Consider the following 17,166-nt stretch of genomic DNA (forward strand, 5'->3'; position numbering starts at 1 on the left):
GGCCAGGGAACCAGGGGGCACAGAGCTGTGTGAATCCCACCAACCAAGGGCAGCGAGGCTGCACCGCTCCCTGGCGCAAGGTACCACCCTCCAGCTGGGCCCCCCGGGGCGGCTCCCAGAGCAGCTGTTTGACCTCCAGCGTAGGGCGTGTGGGCCACCCCTGGGGCGTCGGTGTGCAGGGCGGGTGGGGAGGGACGCCCCACCCAGGGGCAGCCTGGCAGAGGCACCAGGCAGGTGCGGGAGATGGCCCAGGAGGTGCGGCTGAGCGGCTGGCAATCGACGTGATGGGTCGAAGGGGCTGAGCGAGCCTGAGGAAGCAGCAGCCACAGCAGGCGGGTGGCAGGGCAGAGCCGGCACAGAGGGAGGTGGAGGTTTCTGGGCGGGGGCGGAGCAGGGGCAGGCCGGAGCGGTCGGTGGGAACCCCAGGGCGCTTCGCCCCGGACGCGGCCGAGCTCACGCGTGGCCAGCTGCAGCGCCCCGGCGAGAGGGTGCCAGCGAGCCGCCACTCTGCACAGCGGCTGGGCCAGATGCCGGACTCCCATGCCAGCGCCCCACGTCTCTCCGCGCACCGGCCCGGCTCACAGGTAACCAGGGACTCCGTGGCGCAGCTGAGCGCGGGTCTATGCCCTGCAAGCTGCAGAGCCGCCACTGGCAGTTCTGTGGCTTCCCTTGCCTGAGCTGCGAGTGATGCTGTTCAGGCGCTCAGAGCCGCCCTCCTGCCGCCGTCCCTCCAGGATCGCTGGGCTAAGCAGCAGAGTGGAGCTGAAGACGAGCCAGGCCAGTGGGACGCCGGGTCCCCACGCTCCGGGCAGGAGCTCTGCGGCGGGGGAGAGCCAAGCAAAGCGTCCTGTGGGCTCCGCCGGGACAGAAGAACCCGGGAGACTGGGGGGTTCAAAGGCTGGAGACCCTCCAGCAGACAAGAAAAGGAGCCCAAGGGGGAATGACACGGCAGCCAGCCTGCCACCCTCTGCCTCGAGGGGCGCGCTGCAGGAGGGAGTCCCGTCACCCCGCAAAGACGCGCCCATGGCTGGGCCTTTTCAAGGGGAGCCAACCACAGCCTGGCTGGGCAGCACAGCTGCGGCTCGGAGCAGATCTGGGACCAGAAACACCCCCCGCCCCCCACAGGCGCTACCGGCACTGACAGCTCCGTGCACCCCCCGGCCTAGGCTCCACCGTCCAGGAGCCGGATGGATCCCACCGGGCTCTTGGGCTGAGAGCGGCCACCGCAGCCTGTCCTAGCACAGGGGCTGCTTGTAACACTGGAGAGCCCTTCCCCAGAGCACAGCTTAGGAATCAAGCCCAGCTCAGGTCTACAGTGCAGAGCTGCCCTGTGCTGGGACCCATCCCCAAGTGCAAGGGGCCTATGGAGATGCCCGCCAGGCCTCGGGGGGCCAGGCTCCGCCCCTGGGGCCTCCACCCTGCAGCGGAAGACAGCTCCGTTTCAGCAAGAGAAACTCAGAGACCAAGCACCATGCCAGGGGAAAGGGGCTGTGGGGCCCCTGCTGCCAGGCTGGCAACGTAAGGCAAGGGCCCACGCTCGTGCCTCACCAGGGCCACATCCGGTCAGGCCCTTTAGGGCACCACCGTGCAAACCCAGTCCACTTCCTTCAGTCCCTATGCTCCAGCTCCAGGCTCACCAGCAGCCACCTCCTCGCAGCCTGGTCCCCCAGCCTGCAGCCGGGCGGGAGCAGGTCATCCAGAGAGCCACACGCTAGCACAGCCTGCCACGCGCCCGGTGACTGCCTCTCACACCCCCCAGGGCGAGACAGAGCAACCTCAGTGCAGCCCCCCGCCCCAGGCAAAGGCTGCCCAGCACCACCTCCCCGCCCTGCACACACAGCCCGGCGGGTCCCTGCAATGCCAGCACCAGGCGCAAGGAGCCCTGCCGGGGAGCACATTTCCCTGCACCCCAGAGAGCAGACGCAAGGTAAACCCGCTAACGCCGACCCACCGCCCAGCTCTCCCTATCACACCTATCTGCTTCGTGCCCTGTGCACCCACTGCCCTGGGCTCCCCCTGACTCGCCTGCACCTCCCCCCGACCCACCCACCTGCCCTAGGCTCTGCCTGCACCTCCCCCCGACCCACCCACCTGCCCTAGGCTGTACCTGCACCTCCCCCCCCCCGACCCACCCACCTGCCCTAGGCTCTGCCTGCACCTCCCCCCGACCCACCCACCTGCCCTAGGCTCTGCCTGCACCTCCCCCCCGACCCACCCACCTGCCCTAGGCTGTGCCTGCACCTCCCCCCGACCCACCCACCTGCCCTAGGCTCTGCCTGCACCTCCCCCCGACCCACCCACCTGCCCTAGGCTGTACCTGCACCTCCCCCCCCCCCGACCCACCCACCTGCCCTAGGCTCTGCCTGCACCTCCCCCCGACCCACCCACCTGCCCTAGGCTCTGCCTGCACCTCCCCCCCGACCCACCCACCTGCCCTAGGCTCTGCCTGCACCTCCCCCTGACCCACCCACCTGCCCTAGGCTCTGCCTGCACCTCCCCCCGACCCACCCACCTGCCCTAGGCTGTGCCTGCACCTCCCCCCGACCCACCCACCTGTCCTAGGCTGTGCCTGCACCTCCCCCCCGACCCACCCACCTGCCCCAGGCTGTGCCTGCACCTCCCCCCCGACCCACCCACCTGCCCCAGGCTGTGCCTGCACCTCCCCCCCGACCCACCCACCTGCCCCAGGCTGTGCCTGCACCTCCCCCCCGACCCACCCACCTGCCCTAGGCTGTGCCTGCACCTCCCCCCCGACCCACCCACCTGCCCTAGGCTGTGCCTGCACCTCCCCCCGACCCACCCACCTGCCCTAGGCTCTGCCTGCACCTCCCCCCGACCCACCCACCTGCCCTAGGCTGTGCCTGCACCTCCCCCCGACCCACCCACCTGTCCTAGGCTGTGCCTGCACCTCCCCCCCGACCCACCCACCTGCCCCAGGCTGTGCCTGCACCTCCCCCCCGACCCACCCACCTGCCCTAGGCTGTGCCTGCACCTCCCCCCCGACCCACCCACCTGCCCTAGGCTGTGCCTGCACCTCCCCCCGACCCACCCACCTGCCCTAGGCTCTGCCTGCACCTCCCCCCGACCCACCCACCTGCCCTAGGCTGTGCCTGCACCTCCCCCCGACCCACCCACCTGCCCTAGGCTCTGCCTGCACCTCCCCCCGACCCACCCACCTGCCCTAGGCTGTGCCTGCACCTCCCCCCGACCCACACACCTGCCCTAGGCTGTGCCTGCACCTCCCCCCGACCCACCCACCCACCTGCCCTAGGCTCTGCCTGCACCTCCCCCCGACCCACCCACCTGCCCTAGGCTGTGCCTGCACCTCCCCCCGACCCACCCACCTGCCCCAGGCTGTGCCTGCACCTCCCCCCGACCCACCCACCTGCCCCTAGGCTGTGCCTGCACCTCCCCCCCGACCCACCCACCTGCCCTAGGCTCTGCTTGCACCTCCCCCCGACCCACCCACCTGCCCTAGGCTCTGCCTGCACCTCCCCCCCGACCCACCCACCTGCCCTAGGCTGTGCCTGCACCTCCCCCCCAACCCCCCACGGCTCTGCCTGCACCTCCCCCCCGACCCACCCACCCACCTGCCCCAGCTCTGCCTGCACCTCCCCCCGACCCATCTCCTGCCCCGGGCGCTGCCTGCACCTCCCCCCTTGCACCGCCTCGCCCGGGCCCTACCTGCCGCCGCCGGCCGGGCTCAGCCCGCGGGCGCGGTGCAGCTGCCTGGCGCTGGCTGCTCGGCCCAGCGCTCAGCCCCGCCCCACGCTACCGCTCCTCTCCCCCCCGGCCGCCCGATGGAATCGGCCGCGCCGCACGCAGCAGCGGCCTCTCCCCGCGGCGTGAATGGGCCGGTCCGCGGCCCGCTCCGCCTTCGCAGGGCTCCGGCCAAGCCAGGCGGGGCCGTAGTGCACCTAAAGGCTGCGCGACCGAAGCGCCCCGGGCCGGGGCCGTGACATGTCTAAAGGCTGCGCCCCCAAATCCTGCTCGGCTGGGCCCTGGGCTGTACCCCCAGCCTGCGCCCTTCGGGCCCCCGCTTGCGGGGTAGGGTCCGGGCAGAGCAGGGGCCGAATGCATCCAGGCGCGGTGCCCTGGAGCGGGCGCAGGGGTGAAGCACAGACGCGGGGGATGGGGGGGTAAAAGCTGCAGACCCCCCAACCGAAGTAGGGGCCGCGATCCGTCCACGTGCTGCAAGCAGCTTTGCGGGGGTCGCTAGGTGCCCGCACGGCGCTCCTGGGCACCCACTGCCCCGCCAAGGAGGCACAGCTTGCAGCGGCCAAGTGCAAGAGGGCACAGGCTGAACCCACCAAACTGCCCCCCCACCCCCGCCGGCAGCCAGGCTGTGCCAGGGGGAGGCTGCCCACCGCAGCACTGCAGCAGCCTGGGGACACCTGGCACGGCCAGCAGGACCTGGCCTGAGCCCGGTCAGCAAAGGGCCCCTGGGCTGCAGGAGAATGCCTTCTGCACCGAGCTGTCTTCACTGGTGGGGCAAAACGTGGCCCGTTACTGCCGCCCCGCCAGAGTCTCGGCTGGCCAGGAGCCGTGGCCCCAGCTGGAGAAGCTGAGGCCTGGAGAGAGGCATGAGCTCTGTGGCAGGTCAGCAGGGAGCCCTGCTGAAGGGCTGATTCTCAGGCACTCACCCCCCGACCACTGCACCGCGCTGCCCTCCCCACGATACCAACGAAATCCCTCGGAGAGCTGAGCCAGAGCACAGGGATTTGTAGGCTGGGAGCCTCTCGCCCAACACAGCCCTGGGAGAGTCCTGGCCCTCCTGCAGCCTAGCTGGGGCACCAGGCACCCGGCTGGGCGACGGGTGGAGGAGCTGCTCCCTGGAGGTCGCTCACAGGTGCTGCCAGCACAGAGGGGCAGCACCCTCCACCCTGCTGCGACCCCCAGATTCCCAAGGGACCTGTGGGATTATCTAGTTGGCCCCCATGTACGGCGTCAGCCAGGGAACTGCCCCAGGCTAGAAGGGACCCAGGTTCTCAGCCGCCCCAGTCCCAGAGAGCAGCCCTGCTGTAACTCTTCCCTGATTTCAGGGCAGTGCCCTGCCATCCCCAGCAGGGGTGCTGCCAGGGCAGGGGGTGCCCAGGGGCTGGCGGTGACAGGAAGCACTTCCCAGCCCCAGTGTTTCAGCCCATGTATGTTAACCCATGGCCTGCACAGCCCCCTGCAGTGCCAGCGGCAAAGGGCTGCCCCAGGGCAATGACAGAGGGGGCAGGGAAGGGGGGCATTTGGCCTTGGCCTCAAGCTCACAGGGGTCTCGAATGTTAATTGTTTGGCGCTGGATGAGCTGGTGTTCCGGCGCGTCCCCTGTGCACTGGCGCATCAGCACAGACCCAGGCTGGAAAAGCGTTCGCTAAACGCAGACCGTCCGTCTGTCTCGCTCCCTTGGTGCCTGATTCGGTGTTCATGGATCGCCGGTTTGCCTTGGATTATGGCCGGGGCCTTGAAAGCTGGAAGTGGCCCCAGCCTCCCTGGGCCTCGGGACGGGCCTGGCCACAAGCTTCCTCCCAGACACTCTCTGGTTTGAATGAACCCCACGGCTCGGCTCGCAGGTGGAGCCGAAAGGCCGAAACCTCAGCCCACGTCCCTGCTCCCCACCCCGGGGACCCCCCTTGGCACCCAACGTCCCTGACTGCTTCCGCAGGGGCCGTCCTGCCTCTGGCAGACCCTGGACTCCAGGCCATAGCCCAGCCCCCGGCACATGGACATGACCTCCCCAAGGTACGTGAGGCTCCAGGCAGCTCCCCAGCCAGGAGGAGCCTGCAGTCGCCAGGCTGGGCCCTGCTGTGAGGCTGGAGGGATGCAGCCAGGCATGCAAGGTGCTGGGCGAGTCATTTCCCTGGGGGGAGGAGGGCTGTTCACGGGGTGGGGTGCGGTGCGTAACTGGCTGTGGCTGCCGGCGCACCCCGACAGCGGGGCAGCCAGCTGTCCGGAAAGCAACAGCTGCAAGGTGTGGGGCTGGCGTGGTCGCTGTGGCATGTGCTCTTGGCTCCAGCCCCGCCCTTCGGCATCTCTCCATCCGGGCAGGGCCCCCAGCACCAAATCCCGCAGGCACCCCCCGCAGAGCCGCCAGGCGGCCCCGTGGCACTGGTGCATGCTGGCAGGTGCCCCTGGCAGCACCGGGGCCAGAGAGATGCTCTCGTTGGCACCAGGGTGGCTGCTCAACAGGCTGCAAGGCCCCAGGAGCACGGCCTGGCCGTGGTACCCCGGGGCCCTGCGTGAGTCAGAGCGGCTGAGGAGCTGAACAGGCAGGCAGGCTCTGTCAGCCGCCCTGGGGCAGCCTGTGCCAGGGTGGGGATCCCTCCCGGTGCCCTTTGGCCGCCTGGCGGCCTCCCCGCAGCTGTTCAGCGGCTGGGCGGCGCCCGTTGGTTTCCACGATGCTGCACGGGCGTGCGAACGTCAGCAGCTGGCGCGGGGGGGGCAGAGCGCATGCCTCGGCGCAGAGCCTGGCAGGAGGCCCAGGGCCCGTGCGTGACACCCTCAGCGCCTCCCCTAGCGTCACAGCAGAGCTGGGCACCGGGTGGCCATGTGGAGCGGGGGCCTTGGGAACCTGGCCCCAGACACCCTGTGGGCCGTTCCCCCTGGCGCCGGCGCCAGTTCCCTCGCCTCTGGCAGCCTTTGGGCTAGTCACCGGGGAGCAGAGCGGGGCAGTGCCAACCATCCCACAGGCCAGAGCCCAGGGCGGGAGGAAGGGAGTGGGGGTGGGCCAGACCCTGCTTTCTGGGGCAGGGGGTGCAGCCCTCCAGCGCTCCTCCGGAGAGCACGGCCTGCTCCTGCCTGGGGGAAGTCCAGGGAGCTCCTGGCCTGCTCCTGCCTGGGGGAAGTCCAGGGAGCTCCTGGCCTGCTCCTGCCTGGGGGAAGTCCAGGGAGCTCCTGCCTGGGAAGCGGGTCCCCGGCTGCAGCGCAAGGGAGATGGGGGCTGGCTGGCTCCATGGGGCTGGGCGCAGGAGGGAGGCGGGGAGCCGAGCAGGGCAGCTGGGGCTGAGGGGGTAGCAGGGCCTGGGGGTGCCCTGGAGTGTTGCACACAGGCTGCTGGAAGCTGGGGGGCCCCAGGAGGCAATGGGCTCCCAGGTGCCCTTCCATCCCCCCACCGCCCACCTCCCCTCCCCAGGGGTTACTGCCAAGGCCCTGCATGAGGTGGCTGGGCTGGGGTGCAGTCAGTAGCACTCCCCCAGACCTGCTGCAGCTCCGGGGTCACGCACCCCTGGGGTCCAGCGGGCTCTTCCCCTGCCTGAGCGCTGCAAAGCGTCACTTGCAGGCCTCAAAGCTGCCAGGGCATCCGAGGCTCTGGCACTGGGCAAGGGGCTGCCAGGGAGGTGGGGCCGGGGCACTGGGGAGGCAACCTGCTGGGAGCATAAGGGATGCAATAGGCAGCCATTGCCAGAGGGGGTCATCGTTAGGGTTCAGAGTGAACCTCCTGGTGCGGTGAAGGAGGCAGCTCCTTTCTCTCTCAGCTGGCCCCCAGGCTGGAAGGTTCTCTGCCCCGCCACCCGGGGCAGCAACGGGACATCGCTGGGCTCTGAGCGGAGCTACGTAGCCCAGGAACAGGGCGTATGCCAGGGAGCCTGGCTGCCCAGCACTGCCTCCCGCCGGCATGGGTGGAAGGGCTCGGTGGAGCGGGCCGGCTCCGGAGCTCCTGCTCCTGGCTTCTCTCACTCCCGCCTGTCTGGATGCCCCGTTCCTGGCCAGGCGGGCGGGGCCCTGGGCTGCCTGTGTGCTCGCTGGGCCCCATCAGCACTCGGCCTGGCCAGTGGCTGGCCCCGTTTCCAGGGCCCCTCGCTCCCGCTTGCCTTCACTCCGGCCCATCTTCTGCTTGACAGGAGCTGCACAATCGCCCCTTGTCCCTGGACCTGGAAGTAGGTCACTGAGTCCCCTGTCCCTGCAGTGCTGTGGTGTGGGGTAAGCCAGGGGCCCTGCTGCACCGGGGCGGGGGCAGGATGCAGGGCTCCCACACACCCGGACGTGAACGCGGGCAGGCCAGGATCCTGGGGAAGGACACGGAGCTGGGGGTGGAAGCAGCAGCCGTCAGCTGCCTCCAGCACCCCCTTGGGAAGGCCAGCAGGCGCCCCTGGGGCTCTGCCCCGCGTAGCTGTGCCTGCCAGGGAACCAGTTCGCCCCGGGTGCGACAGGGTAACGGCCCCACGCTGCAGATGAGGACGAAGTGGCAGAGACTCACCCAAGACTTGGCAGCGAGTCAGAGCTGGGACGAGGACCCAGGCGTCCGGGCCCCACGCCTACGCTCGAGCTGCTGCACCATCTTTCCTAGAGGTCCAGGCCAGCAGGGAGCATGAGGTCCTGTCTGTGGCTCCCAGGCCCCCGCCCAGCCGGACTCCTGGGTTCTGGGCTCAGCGCAGTCCAGCCATCTGGTGAGACGTTTCCTGCCAGCGCCTTGGGAGTGCCGGGTCACCGTCCCCGAGTGGGCAGGGCCTGATTGGCCACGGTGTCACCAGCCCTGGCGCTGCCCGCTGCCCAGGAGGGAGGGCAGAGCAGGGGGGTGCTGCGGAGTGGGAGGAGCTAGGGACCGGGAAGCGGAGGGCCAGCATGGCTGAGCCAGGGGGCAGATGCCCCAAGCCCAGCGTGGGGAGCAGCGGGAGCACTGGGCCCTGCACTGAGCATCCTGCCAGGGCCGCCAGTGACTGGCACCTGCCCGGCGGGCGCAATGGGGAGGAGGGGCTCCGGGAAGCAGCAGGCGCGAAATGATTTCTGACCCACTAATTGCAGTTAATGATTGATCTGCCCAATGTGAGCAGGAGCCAAAGGTCTGCTGTGGTCTCAGAGCGGAGGTGCCAAGCAGCGAGTGGCGCAGGTAAGGGCACAGGGCAGGGCTCTCGCTGGCTCCCGGCCTGACCTGCCTGGGACCCTGCCAGCGGTGGGCTCGTGCCTGGGGGGGGAGCCTGGCCTGGTGACGCCCCATATGGAGCAGGAGGGCCGGGGATACAACTGCTCCCTGCCGGGCACTCTGCAGGGCCTGTTTGATGGGCACCCCCCTTCCCGAGGGCTCCTCCGGGGGTTGCCTCTTCCCTGGCATCCCAGCCCCATGGACAGAGCTGGCCGGGGGCTGGGCATGGCGGCCTCCTGCTTGGCCGCCGAGTGGAGCTGAGGGCTCAGAGCTGGGGGGGAAGTGGGCCTCTCACCCGCCTCCTCCGCTGGGAGTGAGGGCAGGATCGGGCCCCTGTCTGCCCACCTGGGGACCAGCCTGCTTACCCCAGTGCCGCAAGGGTCACCCGCAGGGCCAGGGCTGCCACTGTGCTGGCCACTGGGGAGCCAGCATCTGGGGCACCCTGGCGCCCTGCTAACCTGCCCCTTATGGGGCTGTGGGGGGCCTGGCTGGGCAGGGGGAGTCATGTCCCAGCAGTGGGGGGCTGGCCCTTGCGGGCCGGAGAAGCTGTTGGGGGGAGGGGCACGCAGCGGGAAGGTGGGGGTGGGGTGCACTCGCTGATGCTCTGCCCCACAGGTGCCGGCAGGATGGCTTGGGCGTCGCTGCTGCTGCTGCTGCTGCAGTTGCTGCTGGGGGCAGGTAAGGTGTAGGCACGGGCTGGCAGGAGGGGGCACGGTGAGGCCAGGGCAGCGCGGGCGGGGGCAGCAGAGCCCGTTCCCCGGGACACCGCCCATGTGCGGGGCCTGCCTGCACCAGTGGGTGCTGAGGGTGCCCCCCGGGACGAGGCGCAGAGAGACGGGCACCCCAGGGCAGGCAATCTGGGGGAGCTGCAGCAGCTGGCAGCTTTGGGAGCCAAGCTCAGCCCTCTTGGCAGGGGGCCAAGCTGTGACCCCCAGGACCTCAGCCTGCCTGCTCCAAATACCCCTGTCCCTGAAATCTGGTCGCCCGCTGGCTCCCACGGACACCAGTGGCCTGGGGAGCTGGGGCGGCAGCCCTGGGGCAGGGGTCGGGGGGCTCGGGGCAGCTCAGCACAGGCTGTAATGCTGGGGAAACATTTCCCTCGCAGTTTCAGGGAACACAGCCCCGAGCTTCAACATGACCATCGTCTACGTGGCCGAGGACCTGCCCGTGGGTGAGTGCGCTGTTATATTCCAAGCGGTTCTGAGCACAGCCAGCAAATCGCTTACAGCTGGGCCAGCCTGGGGTCCGCTCCTCAGGGAGGCAAACCCAGCCAGCCACTCCACAGCCTCTGCCAGCCCCAAGTTACACCAGAACCCAGCTGCTCCTAACGCCCAGACTAGTAACCCTCCTGAACTCAGGCTGGGGGCTACGAGAGACTAGTCCACCAAATCCACACAGGCCCTTCCGGCCCCCAGAGGGACCAGCCACCTCCCCAGGTCACTGTATACTTAGATCACGCGCTGGGCCCACCCTCTGCAATCGAACATCTAAAGGGCAATTGAGAAAGAAAGAAAACAGGGACAGAGAGAGCCGTGTTAGTCGGTGTTCGGCCAAAACAAACCGGCCGTCCAGTAGGACTTCAAAGACTAACAGAATAACTTATTAGGTGATGGGCTGTGGTGGGACAGACCCACTGCTTCAGACCAAAGCCAAACCAGCACAGACTTAATGTATAAGGCACAGAGGTCCAAAAATTGTTATCAAGGTTGGCAAATCAGAAGAGCAAAGGGTGGCGGGTGTAGGGTGTGGTGAGGAAGTTGACAGTCAGATACAACGCGGAAGTATGTGAAAGAGTCCTTCTAATGGGCCAGGTAATTGCTCTCCCTGTTCAAACCGCGTGTTAATGTATCCAGTTTGAATACAAATGTTAGTTCTGAGCATCCCCTCTGTAGACGGTAGTTAAAGTCCTTCCTCAGTAGAACACAAACTCTTGGGTCTTTAACACAATGGCCCACTCCGTTAACGTGCTGCCTGACAGGTTTGTGTAGTTGGACATCTTTGATGTCTGTTCTATGTCCGTTCATTCTGTGTCAAAGAGTGTTTGCAGTCTGTCCTATGTACATGGTTGTGGGCATTGTTGGCACGTGATGGCGTATATGATGTTAGCTGAGGAACAGGAGAATGTGCCCGTGATTCTCAAATTAACATGGTTGGGTCCAGTGATGGTATCTCCAGAAGAGATATGCTGACAAAGTTGGCAATGGGGCTTGTTGCAAGGAAAAGTTCCCGGATTGGTATTATTCTGGTACAGCCTGTGGTTGCTGGTGAGAATCCCCATAAGGTTGGGAGGTTGCCTGTAGGAGAGAACAGGCCTGTCACCTCGGGCCTTCTGGAGTGTGGCATCCTGATTCAGGATAGGTTATAGGTCTTTAATGATATGTTGCAGGGGTTTGAGTTGGGGGCTGTAGGTAATGACCAGTGGTGTTCTGTTCTTGACCTTCTTGGGCCTATCTTGGAGTAGCTGGTCTCTGCGTATTCGTCTGGCCCTGTTGATTTGTTTTTTTACTTCTCTTAGTGGGTAATTTGGGTTTATAAATGTTTGGTAAAGATCTTGTAGTTTTCAGTCTCTGTCAGTAGGATCAGAGCAGATGTTATTGTATCTCAGGGCTTGACTGTGAACAATGGATCTAGTTGTGTGTGCAGGATGGAAGCTAGGAGCGTGTAGGTAAGTGTAGTGGTCAATGGTTTTCTGGTAGAGAATGGTATTGATCAGGCCATCAGTGATTTGTACTGCAGTGTCCAGGAAACGTGTCTGTCGCGTGGAGTGGTCGAGGCATAACTTGGGGTGCAGATTGTTAAAGTCTCTGTGGAATTCTTCTAGAGTCTCTACACCATGGGTCCAAATCATAAAGATGACATCAGAAAACTTCCTGACAACGCCATCCTTGCCACCGTGGATGTAGAGGCTCTGTACACTAATATTCCACATGGAGACGGATTACAAGCAATCAGGAACACCATCCCTGACGTCACCGCAGCCAGTCTGGTGTCTGACCTCTGTAACTTTGTTCTCACCCACAATTATTTCCGATTTGGGGACAATTTATACCTCCAGATTAGTGGAACTGCTGTGGGCACCCGCATGGCCCCACAATATGCTAATATATTTACGGCTGACCTGGAACGATTCCTCAGCTCTCATCCCCTATTACCCCTCCTCTACTTACGATACGTCGATGACATCGTTATCATTTGGACCCATGGTACGGAGACCCTAGAAGAATTCCACAGAGACTTTAAAAATCTGCACCCCACCATCAACTTAGGCCTTGACCATTCCACATGAGAGATCCATTTCCTGGACACTAACGTACAAGTCACTGATGGCCTGATCAGTACCACACTCTACCAGAAACCCACTGATCACTACACTTACCTACATGCTTCTAGCTTCCATCTGCACACACAACAAGATCCATCCTTCATAGTCAAGCCCTTAGGTACAATCGCAGTTGCTCTGATCCTACTGACAGAGACAGAAAACTACAAGATCTTTACCAAATATTCATAAACCTGAATTACCCACCAGGAGAAGTAAAAAAACAAATCGACAGGGCCAGACGCATACCCAGAGACCAGCTACTCCAAGATAGGCCCAAGAAGGTCAAGAACAGAACACCACTGGTCATTACCTACAGCCCCCAACTCAAACCCCTGCAACATATCATTAAAGACCTATAACCTATCCTGAATCAGGATGCCACACTCCAGAAGGCCCGAGGTGACAGGCCTGTTTTCTCCTACAGGCAACCTCCCAACCTTATGGGGATTCTCACCAGCAACCACAGGCTGTACCAGAATAATACCAATCCGGGAACTTTTCCTTGCAACAAGCCCCATTGCCAACTTTGTCAGCATATCTCTTCTGGAGATACCATCACTGGACCCAACCATGTTAATTTGAGAATCATGGGCACATTCTCCTGTTCCTCAGCTAACATCATATAGGCCATCACGTGCCAACAATGCCCACAACCACGTATACAGGACAGACTGCAAACACTCTTCGACACAGAATGAACGGACATAGAACAGACATCAAAAATCTCCAACTACACAAACCTGTCAGGCAGCACTTTAATGGAGTGCGCCATTGTGTTATGACCTGAGAGTTTGTGTTCTGCTCAGAAAGGACTTTAACAACCGTCTACAGAGGGGATACTGAGAACTAACATTCGTATTCAAACTGGACACGTTAACACGTGGTTTGAACAGGGAGAGCAATTTCCTGACCCATTAGAAGGCCTCTTTCACATACTTCCACGTTGTATTTGACTCTCAACTTCCTCACCTCACACCGCACACCCGCTGCCCCCCTACTCTTCTGATTTGCCAACACTGATAACCATTTTTGGACCTCTGTGCTTTATACATTGAGTCTGTGCTGGTCTGGCTTTGGTCTGAAGCAGTGGGTCTGTCCCACCAAAGCTCATCACCTAATAAACTATTTTGTTAGTCTTTAAAGTGCTACAGGACTGCTGGTTTGTTTTGAAAGAAAAGAGGTGAGAGAAGAAAACTGAGCAATGGGGTAAATCCCATCCATCAGTCACAGCTCCTGAGGCAGGTCACAGCCGATGGGACATGCTGCTGTCTTGAAAGGCTCTGAAAACACAACCCCTGGGGGACGGCTCCCCAGTCTGCCCAGGCTTAGCTCGTAGCAGAGAGGTTGAAGCAAACTGCTCCCCACGGGCTGGCTGCGAGCAGAGGTCTGAAGACTGAAAGACGAAGCCGGCCACAGCCAGGCTCACGTTTGGGGACGTGCCAGGTGGAGGGACGTTCTCCATGTGGCTCAGGTGGTCGGGATACCTGGCGGGGCATTCTGCCATTGGCCGCACGGTCAGCCTGCACGTCTCAGCCAGATCCCTGCAATGTGGATTTGAAGTCTGCGTCTCTGTTCCCGTGTTCACCCACGTCGCCGGCTTGGGAGCCGATCACACCTCCCATTGTGTGTCCCAACAGTACAGCGCCAGCGTCTGCGCCGTCACTGCACCTGGCACAGCCGTAGAAGTAGCATAACCAGGGTCAGCGGCTCACCGGCTGTCACTAGACACCTGCCTTGGCTGCCTGGCGCAGGATCCGGCGCACACTTAATCCAGGGGTCACAGAAATGGTTTTCTGTTTGTTGCAAAGCTCCAGGAACAGCCCAGCACGGTGGAGGCAGCAGGGCCAGGCCGGGGCACGGTGACCTCCACTCAGGGGTCTCACCGAGCTCCTGGATAGCTCAGGCCGCCCCGCCCCGCCCCGCCTGGATGGGGCCCAGCCTGCTGCCTGGTGCTGGGAGGTGGGGAGCCGACCCTGCCCGTGGGGGAGCTGCCTTATTTCTCCTGGAAGCAGCCGGGGGGCTGGAGGAGGGAGCTGCGCCCGGCTTGTGGCGGCCCAGGCGAGTCGCCAGATCCCCCCCGGGGCGCAACGTGCTTGGTTCTGTGCCCCCCAGACAGGCTGCGGCCGCGTGCGGCTGGGGATGCCGCACAGCTCCCAAATCTCTCCAGGGCAGCCGCCCAAGTGCGCAGCACAGAGCGAACGCTGCGCACGCCTCCTCCAGCCTGGGCCCCACGGCCGCACCCTCTGCTTGGGCCGAGCCGCTGGGCTCCAGCCCACCCCCCGGGAGCTCTGCCCAGCCAGTGGGGGATGCGTCCCCTCGCCCGGCGCTGGCAGCAGCACCCCCCAGCGTGGGCGCAGCTGGGAGCGGGGCAGGGCAGGGCTGGGCAGGCGGCGGGTGCAGCCCAGGTCAGCAGCTGTGTCTGTCTGAGCTGCTGGGTCGGACCCCGGCTCCCCCCGCAGCGAGTTCTCCAGCTGTGCCCATCTCCCGGCGCACAGGGCTCCGGGCCAGGCTGCAGCGTTGGGCTCTGCCGCTGTCTCTGTGGACTGGCCGCCAAGGTGGAGCGGGACACAGCCAGTCTTTTCCCAGAGCCCCGCTGGCTCAGACGGGCAGGTCTGCCCCCCTTCCTCACCCCCAGCCTGCCCCGGAGCCAGGCACGATGCAGGGGAAACCGAGGCACACACGGGGCTCACGAAACACGGCCCAACGTTCCCACTTTGTCTGGCTTCAGTTCCCAGGCCCAGCTCGCACCTGACCTGCCTGCGCTGCGCTGCGCCCAGGGGCCCTTTGGGTTGGGGTTTCTCCCCACTCCTGCTGCGCTGAGCCTCGGGGGGGAGCTGGGGCTGCCCCAGCCGTGACGGCCCCCCTTCGCCCCGCAGGAGACGTGGCCTTTCAGCTGACAGCTGTGGACGCTGACGGCGACAGTTTGTACTACAGCATGAGTGGGCAGGATGCCTACTACTTCACCGTCAGCAGCACCACGGGCCAGGTGCGGCTGGCCGCTGCGCTGGACCGAGAGGTGAGGGCTGGGGCGGCCGCGCTGCTGGGCTCCGTGGCGAGAGCGGCCACAGACCACAGGCCTAGATCAGGGCACTCACCGCCACGCTGGCCCTCCTGCCGCCTGGGGGCAGCCCCTCCCCTGGCCAGTGCCGGGCAGCACCCTTAGGACTCCCACCCTTACCCCCAATCCGAGAGTGCCAGGCCCCGCCAGCTCCCAGCCCCTTCCCAGTGCATGGGGCAGTGAGCAGGGGCTGGTGGGGCCGTGCCTGGGGGCGTTGGGAAGGGGCCAGAGGCTGGCGGGGCCATGCCAGGGGTATTGGGAAGGGGCTGGAGGCTGGCGGGGCCGTGCCAGGGGTATTGGGAAGGGGCTGGAGGCTGGCGGGGTCGTGCCGGGGGCATTGGGAAGGGGCCGGAGGCTGGCGGGCCCGTGCCGGGGGCGTTGGGAAGGGGCCGGAGGCTGGCAGGGCCATGCCGGGGGCGTTGGGAAGGGGCCGGAGGCTGGCAGGGCCATGCCGGGGGTGTTGGGAAGGGGCTGGAGGGTGGCGGGGCCGTGCCAGGGGCGTTGGGAAGGGGCTGGGGGCTGGCAGGGCCGTGCCGGGGGCGTTGGGAAGGGGCCGGAGGGTGGCAGGGTTGTGCCGGGGGCATTGGGAAGGGGCCGGAGGCTGGCGGTCCCATGCCAGGGGCGTTGGGAAGGGGCTGGGGGCTGGCAGGGCCATGCTGGGGTGGTGGGAAGGGGCTGGGGGCTTGTGGAGCCGTGAGGCAGGAAAGTGAGTCAGCGGGAGGGGCGGGAAAATCATCCTTTGTGCTTCCCCCCAGGCGAACCCCAAGCTCATCGTCACCATCACCGTGACAGACCAGGTCAACACCCCGGTGAGGAAGCGGGGCAGGGCTGGGGGGCAGAGGAGGGCTGGGGGCGTTGGGAAGGGGCTGGGGGCTGGCGGGGTTGTGCCGGGGGTATTGGGAAGGGGCCGGGGGCTGGCAGGGCCGTGCCGGGGGCATTGGGAAGGGGCTGGGGGCTGGCGGTGTTGTGCCGGAGCATTGGGAAGGGGCTGGGGGCTGGCAGGGTTGTGCCGGGGGCATTGGGAAGGGGCTGGGGGCTGGCGGTGTTGTGCCGGAGCATTGGGAAGGGGCTGGGGGCTGGCGGGGTTGTGCCGGGGGCAATGGGAAGGGGTTGGGGGCTGGCGGGGTTGTGCCGGGGGCATTGGGAAGGGGCCGGGGGCTGGCGGGGCCATGCCGGGGGCAATGGGAAGGGGCCGGGGGCTGGTGGGGTTGTGCCGGGGGCATTGGGAAGGGGCTGGGGGCTGGTGGGGTTGTGCCGGGGGCATCGGGAAGGGGCCGGGGGCTGGCGGCTCCGCGCTGGGGGCATCGGGAAGGGGCCGGGGGCTGGTGGCTCTGCGCCGGGGGCGTCGGGAAGGGACTGGGGGGCTGGCGGCTCCACGCCGGGGGCATCGGGAAGGGGCCAGGGCTGGCGGCTCCGCGCCGGGGGCGTCGGGAAGGGGCCGGGGGCTGGCGGGCCTGGGCCGGGGGCATCGGGAAGGGGCCGGGGCTGGCGGATCCGCGTCGGGAAGGGGCCGGGGGCTGGCAGGGCCGGGTCGGGGGCATCGGGAAGTGGCCGGGGCTGGCAGGGCGGGGCTGGGGGCATTGGGAAGGGGCTGGGGCTGGCGGGGCCGGGCTGGGGGCATCGGGAAGGGGCCAGGGGCTGGCGGGGCCGTGCCAGGGGCATTGGGAAGGGGCCAGGAGCTGGTGGGGCCGGGCCGGGGGCATCGGGAAGTGGCCGGGGCTGGCGGGGCCGGGCTGGGGGCATCGGGAAGGGGCCAGGGGCTGGCGGGGCCGTGCCAGGGGCATTGGGAAGGGGCTGGGGGCTGGTGGGGCCGGGCCGGGGGCGTCGGGAAGGGGCCGGGGGCTGGCGGTCCTGGGCCAGGGGCATCGGGAAGGGGCCGGGGCTGGCCGGGCCATGCCAGGGGCATTGGAAAGGGGCCAGGAGCTGGTGGGGCCGGGC

At 66.0% G+C, this 17,166-nt stretch overlaps 2 protein-coding genes across 3 annotated transcripts in view; one reads left to right on the top strand and one right to left on the bottom strand.

Moving 5' to 3' along the window:
- RNF44 (ring finger protein 44) overlaps positions 1-8,404 on the bottom strand; it is a 34,519-nt gene extending 26,115 nt beyond the window's left edge. The window contains exon 1 of one of the 2 annotated variants that reach the window (XM_075009509.1): positions 8,186-8,404. The gene's annotated coding sequence lies outside the window, so the exon portion shown is untranslated. Of the gene's footprint in view, positions 1-3,684; positions 3,741-8,185 lie in introns of those variants that run through there. The other variant, XM_075009507.1, reaches the window with a different exon arrangement.
- A 141-nt stretch (positions 8,405-8,545) lies between these two features.
- CDHR2 (cadherin related family member 2) overlaps positions 8,546-17,166 on the top strand; it is a 67,842-nt gene continuing 59,221 nt past the window's right edge. The window contains exons 1-5 of the mRNA XM_075009543.1: positions 8,546-8,815; positions 9,464-9,526; positions 9,954-10,019; positions 15,047-15,186; positions 15,984-16,037. Of these exons, the coding sequence (XP_074865644.1) occupies positions 8,734-8,815; positions 9,464-9,526; positions 9,954-10,019; positions 15,047-15,186; positions 15,984-16,037 (405 nt within the window). The 5' untranslated portion in view covers positions 8,546-8,733. The remainder of the gene's footprint in view (positions 8,816-9,463; positions 9,527-9,953; positions 10,020-15,046; positions 15,187-15,983; positions 16,038-17,166) is intronic.

Source organism: Carettochelys insculpta, chromosome 15 (assembly GCF_033958435.1).
Source record: "Carettochelys insculpta isolate YL-2023 chromosome 15, ASM3395843v1, whole genome shotgun sequence".
Taxonomy (NCBI): Eukaryota; Metazoa; Chordata; order Testudines; family Carettochelyidae; genus Carettochelys; species Carettochelys insculpta.